General features: G+C 60.5%; 1 protein-coding gene across 1 annotated transcript; it reads left to right on the top strand.

Moving 5' to 3' along the window:
• Window positions 1–592: 592 nt before the first annotated feature.
• Window positions 593–5,318, top strand: CHEK1 (checkpoint kinase 1; the record flags this gene model as incomplete). Its single annotated transcript, XM_084280845.1, has 7 exons — window positions 593–700; window positions 776–871; window positions 965–1,073; window positions 1,279–1,495; window positions 2,732–2,863; window positions 4,036–4,137; window positions 5,033–5,318. Coding segments are annotated over 7 exons (860 nt in total), but the record flags the coding sequence as incomplete, so codon positions are not given.
• Between the last annotated feature and the right edge of the window lie 2,129 nt (window positions 5,319–7,447).

The following is a 7,447-nucleotide window of genomic DNA, read 5'->3' as shown; positions in this document are numbered from 1 at the left end:
GAAGGAGGGATGGAGGGGCTGGATGGAGGAGGGATGGAGGGCTGGATGAAGAAGGGATGGAGGGCTGGATGGAGGAAGGATGGAGGGCTGGAGGAAGGGCTGGAGGGCTGGATGAAGGAGGGCTGGATGAAGGAGGGCTGGATGAAGGAGGGCTGGATGAAGGAGGGCTGGATGAAGGAGGGATGGAGGGATAAGGGATGGAGGGATGGATGAAGGAGGGATGGAGGGATAAGGGATGGAGGGATGGATGGCATAGGGGGACAGGAGACATGCAAAGGTGACGTGTGAGACACTGAAGGGTGGATCCATGGTGCTCTGGGGAGGTGTTGCCTGCCTGGGGTGGGGGTTAAAACACACCAGGAGACGCGGAGCAGAGACGCCTCACGTGATAATCACCACGGGGCCACAGTCACCCCCTGGGGCTTCTGTGATGCCTCCACTCATCATCTCCCTTTAAAACCCCACAGAACCCCAGGTTTTCCTCACCCCCCTCATCCCCCTCCCACAAAATCTCCCTGTGCCCCCTTCCTGCACTCCCTCAGCTGCATTTCCCCCCCCCCCCCCTCTTTTTCCATTTTCCCTTCCCCTCCAGCAGAGCTGCCCTGGGACCAGCCCAGCGACAGCTGCCAGGAGTACAGCGACTGGAAGGAGAGGAAAACCTACCTCCCACCCTGGAAGAAGATCGATTCAGCACCCTTGGGTAAGCACCCAGCAGCCAGCAGCACCCAAGAGGGCACCCGTTGCCCTTTCCAACCCCTGTCTTCCCAACCCCCAGCGTTGCTGCACAAGATCCTGACGGAGAGCCCGACGGCCAGGATCACCATCCCCGACATCAAGAAGGACCGGTGGTACAGCAAACCCCTGAAGAAGGGTAAGGGGGCTGCTGGGGGACATGCTTGACACCACCTCCCCCCCCCAAAAAAATCCAGGGGAGGGTGTTACCAGGTGTCTTGTCCTTTCACAGGTGTCAAACGCGCTCACGTGGCTTCAGAGGGGCTCCCCGACTCGCCCGGAGGCTTCTCCAAGCACATCCAGTCTGATACAGACTTGTCACCAGTGAAGAGCGTGCTGAGGTGAGTCCCCACTGCCCTCCACATCCCCCCTGAACCCCCCCAGCCCCCCTCTTCCCTCCTTGCCACACCCCAGGGCTCGCTTTCCCCGGCTCCCGACGCAACCCACCCATCCTCCCTTCCCCACCACCCATCCTTTCCAAACCCCCAACCTTCACCCCTCTACACCAACCCTCACCCCCCCCTACATCTCCCCTTGGTGTTGCAGGAAGGAGAAGGCGAGTTACTCCACGTCACAGCCAGACCCCAGCACCAGTGCAGCTCTCTCCACGTCGCAGCCAGAGCTGGGCACCGGCGCGACGCTCTGGGACGGCGGCGCAGGCGGCATCGACAAGCTGGTGCAGGGCATCAGCTTCTCCCAGCCCGCCTGTCCTGAGCACATGCTGGTCAACAGCCAGCTGCTGGGCACGCCAGGATCCTCCCAGGTGCTGCACAGGGAGATGGGGGGGGAAATGGGGGGGTTGGGGTGCAGCTCTGCAGGGTTATTGCATCACAGCCCAGCTCCATGGGGGTTATTGCATCACAGTGCAGCTCTGCAGGGTTTATTGCAGGGGTTATTGCATCACAGTGCAGCTCTGCAGGGGTTATTGCATCACAGTGCAGCTCTGCAGGGGTTATTGCAGGGGTTATTGCATCACAGGGCAGCTCAGCAGGGTTATTGCATCACAGTGCAGCTCTGCAGGGTTTATTGCAGGGGTTATTGCATCACAGTGCAGCTCAGCAGGGTTATTGCATCACAGTGCAGCTCAGCAGGGTTATTGCATCACAGTGCAGCTCAGCAGGGTTATTGCATCACAGTGCAGCTCAGCAGGGTTTATTGCAGGGGTTATTGCATCACAGTGCAGGTCCACAGGGTTTATTGCATCACAGCCCAGCTCCTTGGGGTTTATTGCATCACAGTGCAGCCCCACGGGGGTTATTGCATCACAGTGCAGCTCTGCAGGGGTTATTGCATCACAGTGCAGCTCCATGGGGGTTATTGCATCACAGTGCAGCCCTGCAGAGTTTATTGCAGGGGTTATTGCATCACAGTGCAGCTCCAGGGGGTTTATTGTGTCACAGCCCAGCTCCAGGGGGTTTATTGCTCCGGGGTGCAGCCCTGCAGAGTTCCTTGCTGGGGTCCCTGTGTTGGGGTGCAGCTCTCTGGGGTTGCTGCTTCCTGGTGCAGCTCTGCAGGGTTGTTGCACCCCAGTTCAGCTCCAGAGCGCTCAGTGAAGGGGTTCCTGTGTTGGGGTTCACCCCTCCCCACACCAGGACACTCCTCCCTGCTACTTCTCCCCTTTTGGGGTGCAGCCTGGCTGGAGTCACAACCCCCCCACTCCCCAAATCTCTGGGCACAAGCATCGCTCACAGGATCTGGGTGCAGGTTTGGGGTGCCTGGGGTGGGGTGATCCTCAGCACTGACACCCACCAGGACTCCACAGCGTGGATGTGCCAGCACAGCTTCACCCCCAGCTCACACCCCCCTTCCCCCTGGGTTACTCACGCTATTTGGGGTGCAGCTCCTGGGCTTTGCCATCAGGGGGTGCAGCCTTGCAGGGTTTCATCTCCTCGAGGGCAGTTTTGGGAACCCCCAGGGGTTGGGTTGGGGTTTTTTTTGTGGCTTTGAGGGGTGATTTTTAACGGTGGGGGTGTTTTTATCTGGGGGGGGGGTCTGGCAGAACCCCTGGCAGCGGCTGGTGAAGCGGATGACCCGTTTCTTCACCAAACTGGACGCCGACGGCTCCTACTGCGCCCTGCGAGAGGTGTGTGAGGAGATGGCCTACGGCTGGAGGAAGAGCTGCACCAACCAGGTAGGGAGCTGGGGGGCAGCAGGGTTCCAATCCCACCCCCCCTCAATGGCATCCCATCCCACCCCCCGCAATCCCACCCCCCCTCAATGGCATCCCATCCACCCCCCGCAATCACACACCCCCCCAAGGCATCCCACCCCCCCTCAATGGCATCCCACCCCCCCCTCAATGGCATCCCCCCACCCTGACATCCCCCCCATCCACAGCATCCCACATTCCCCCATGGCATCCCACACACATCCCAATCCCACCACCCCCAAGGCATCCCACCTCCCCTATGGCATCCCAACCCCCCCCATGGCATCCCACCCCCCTCAATGGCATCCTCCCCCCCTGACATCCCCCCCCATCCACAGCATCCCACCCCCCCCCATCCACAGCATCCCACCCCCCCCTACAGTATCCCACCCCCCATACAGCATCCCACTGCCCCACCACGGCATCCCATCCCCCCCCACAGCATTCCTCCCCCCACGGCATCCCACACCCCCCCTACGGCATCCCACACCCCCCCTACGGCATCCCACACCCCCCCTACGGCATCCCCACCCCCCCAAGGCATCCCACCCCCCCCCCCGGCATCCCAACCCCCCCCCCACGGTATCCCACATCCCCCCCACAGCATCCCCCACCCCTCCACGGCATCCCCCCCCCCCCCCATGGCATCCCACACCCCCTACGGCATCCCATCCCCCCCACATGGCATCCCACCCCCCAATCCCACAGCATCCCACCCCCCAAATCCCACCCCCCTCCACGGCATCCCACCCCCCCCACGGCATCCCCCACCCCCCCACGGCATCCCCCACCCCTCCCACGGCATCCCCCACCCCTCCCCACGGCATCCCACTCCCCCCCACGGCATCCCACCCCCCCTCCACGGCATCCCCCACCCCCCCCACGGCATCCCCCACCCCCCCACGGCATCCCCCACCCCCCCACGATCCCACCCCCCCCACAGCATCCCACTCCACCCCCCGCCAGCATCCCGCCCCCCCCACGGCATCCTGCCCCCTTCCCCCCCTCCAGCATCCCACCCCCCCACAGCATTCCCCCCCCCACCCCATGGCATCCCACCGCCCAATCCCACCCCCCCCACGGCATCCCACCCCCCCCAGCATCCCCGCCCCGGAGAACTCGGGGGACACACGGTGCTGTCGCCTGTTCCCCAGGTCACCATCTCGACCACGGACAAGAGGAACAACCAGCTCATCTTCAAGGTGAACCTGGTGGAGATGGAGAGCAAGATCCTGGTGGATTTTCGCCTCTCCAAGGTGAGCAGGGGGGGGGACTGGGGGGTTTGGGGTGGGTGTGGGGTGATGCTGAGCCGGGCAAGGTGGGTGTGGGGTGGTAGCCTGGGTGGGTGGGTGCTGTGGGGTGATGTTGGGGGGGTGCGTACGGTGGGAGCAGGGTGATGTGGAGCATTGTGGGGGGTGTAAGGGGGTGCACAGTGGGTGCAAAGGGGTGCAGGGTGGGTGTAAGGGGGTGCACAGTGGGTGCAGAGTGGTATAAGGGGGTGCAGAGCAGTGCAAGGTGGGGGTGTAAGGGGGTGCAAAGGGGTGCAGAGTGGTGTAAGGGGGTGCAAAGCAGTGCAAGGTGGGGGGTGTAAGGGGGTGCAGAGTGGGTGCAGAGTGGTGTAAGGGGGTGCAGGATTGGTGTAAGGGGGTGCAGAGTGGTGTAAAGGGGGTGCAGGATTGGTGTAAGGGGGTGCACAGTGGGTGCAGGGTGGTGTAAGGGGTGCAGGGTGGGTGTAAGGGGGTGCACAGTGGGTGCAGGGTGGTGTAAGGGGGTGCAGAGTGGTGTAAGGGGGCGCAGGGTGGGTGTAAGGGGGTGCACAGTGGGTGCAGGGCAGTGCCAGGTGGTGGGAAGGGGCAAGGTGGGTGCAGAGCATTGTGGTGGGTGCAAAGCACATGCACAGTGGGTGCAAGGGGGGTGCATGGGGGGGTGCAGAGCAGTGCAAGGGGGGTGCAATCTGGGTGCAAGAGGGTGCCAAGGGGGGGCAAAGCAGTGCCAAGGGGGTACAGGATGGGTGCAAAGCAGTGCCAAGGGGGTGCAGGGTGGGTGGAAGGGGGTGCACAGTGCCCAGCAGGTACAAGGTGCTGGCACACCCACCCCCCACACCCCTTACACCCCCCCCAAACCCCCAATCCCCCTCCTCTCCCCGTGCAGGGTGATGGCCTGGAGTTCAAGAGACACTTCCTGAAAATCAAGGGCAAGCTCAGCGACATCATCAGCACCCAAAAAGTCTGGCTGCCCACCACCTGAGCACCCCCCCCAGCCCCACACCCCCCCTGCCTCCTTCTCTTCTTCCTCCTCCTCCTCCTCTTCCTCCCAGCAGGGCTTTCCAAAGGCCATGAAGGTCTCTCTGTCTGTCTGTCCATGAGGTTCAGAGGGGAAAGGTTCAGGGAAGCCCTGATGTTTTGGGGAGGGGTGAGGAGGAGGGGGGAACAATGTGATGCTGCTTGTTGCAAGGTTGGGGGGGGGGGGTCACAGTGTGTCCCATCCTGGTGCAGGGGTGGCCTCATGGGTGCATCCAGGGTGCTGGGGGTTGGGGGGGAGGTACCCAGATGCAAACTGGGGGCCCTGGGCCTCTCCAGTTTAAAATGATGTTAAATAAAATGTAGGACTTAGGGATGGATTCCTGGTCCCTCAGCTTATTGGGGGTGGTGGTGTGATATAACCCCTTTCACTCTGGATTTTTGGGGGGGTTTTGGGTGCAATGTGGCTTTTTTAAATTGGGGTGGGGAGGGGGGTGTTCCTCAGCAAACACAGGGTTTGTTCACTCTGAAACCTACTGACAGCGTTCACTCTGAAACCTACTGATGGCCCAGCCAGCATCAACCCCTCTCCAGGATCTCCATGGAGCTGTGGCACCTTAAACTGCCCCGTTACACACCCCACACCCCCCCAAGGTGTAGGGCTTGACACCCCTTCCCCCCATCATCTCATCCCACCCCCCCAACATCCTCTTCCCTGCCCTGTCTCCTGGCAGGAGCTGCCCTCATTTTCCAACCTCTCTTAATTGCTTTTCCCAAGGGCTAACGAGCAGGCAGCTGCCAGGGGCTGTTAGCACTGGAGCGAGAGAGGAGAGCTGCAGATTAACCCCTTCCCCTCAAAAAAAGAGCATTCCCCCCCCAAAAAAAACCCCCCACCCCTGGGTGCAAACCCTGAAACATCTCGATTTCTCCCCAAAACCATCCCAGGGTTTCATTTTTTTGGGGGGTAAACCCCTCTTTTCTCACTTATTTCCCCCCTTTTTTTAATGATTTTTGTTTATTTATCCCTTTCCCCCAGTTTTTAGCCTTAATTTTTGTTCCAGTGGGGAAACCCCCCCTCTTCCCCCTTCCTCCCATCCTCCTCCCCCCCCCATCCTTTTGTCCCCCATAGCAATTAGCAGCGATTTTTTAATTGCATATTTATATTGCAGCCAGGGAGGAGGAGGAGGAGGAGGAGGAGGAGGAGGGAAGGGGGGGGAAGCAGGAAGACGCCTCCTCCGACCTTGTTTGCTTTTCAACCAGGATTAAGAGGTTTTTAATTGTCCTGGAGATCAGAGATTGCAGCCAGGGGGGGATAATTAGGCTGAAGACAGGGGGGTTTCTGGTTCATTCCCCCCAGGAATTTATATTTTTAAAAGGGGGGGGATATATATATATTAATTAAAGCTTTGGGAGTGGAGGTTTTGGGGGGGGGGGGTGGTATGAGGCTGGGCACAACTCATTGCATGAGTGGCTGGCACCTTTGCAGGCTTCTTCAGCAAGGAGGGATTCTTCTTCACCTATTCATGGTGGAAATAGGTTATTTTTGGGGGGGGGGAAGAATATTCTACCCCCCCACACACACCCTGGGATGCTTCACCTTGATCCCACACCTTCCCCAGGCCCCGTTATCCCATGGGAATCATTCCCCACCCTGAGAAATTGGGGTTGAGGATAATTGTTGGGAAGGAAGAAGAAGAAAGGGGGGGGGGGGGATTGTTTTCTATTTGGGGAGGGGGGGGGGGGATAAAAGGTTTGGGTTAGAATCTGAGGGGGTGACAAGGGGGCTGTGTGGGGCCCTGAAAGCCCCCATTGTGTGGGGGGGATGGGGACCAGGGGCTCTCAGAGAGGCACCAGAGCGTGGCAAATGCCTTAAACCAACAGCAGCACCCGGTGCAGGGGGGCTGAGGGGGGGGTTCTACCTCCCCCCTCCCCAAATTCCCTCCCCCAACCCCTCATTCCCCTCCCTGAAACCCAAAGCTCATGGTGCTCCAGCAGGAGCTGGTTGTTTCGCTGTCCCTTGGGCTCCTGGGGGGGTTTGGGGGGGATGGGGGATGCAGGGGTGGGGTGGAGGGTTTGGGGGATGGGGGGCAGGATTTGGGAGGCAAAGTGTGGGGTTTAGGGGGGTAAGGTGCAGGATTTAGGGGTGCAGGGTACAGGATAGGGGGGACAAAGTGTAGGACTTGGGGAGCAAGGTGCAGGATTTAAGGTGCAGGGTGCAGGATTTGGGGGCAAGATGTAGAATTTGGGGGTCAAGGTGCAGGATTTAGGGTCCAGGATTTGGGTAAGATGCAGGATTTGGGGGGCAGGCTGCAGGATTTGAGGGGCA

This window comes from Gallinula chloropus, assembly GCF_964237585.1.
Source record: "Gallinula chloropus genome assembly, contig: HAP1_SCAFFOLD_804, whole genome shotgun sequence".
NCBI classification, from domain to species: Eukaryota; Metazoa; Chordata; class Aves; order Gruiformes; family Rallidae; genus Gallinula; species Gallinula chloropus.
The sequence above is the reverse complement of the archived record's forward strand: the minus strand, read 5'-3'. Positions and strand labels throughout refer to the sequence as shown.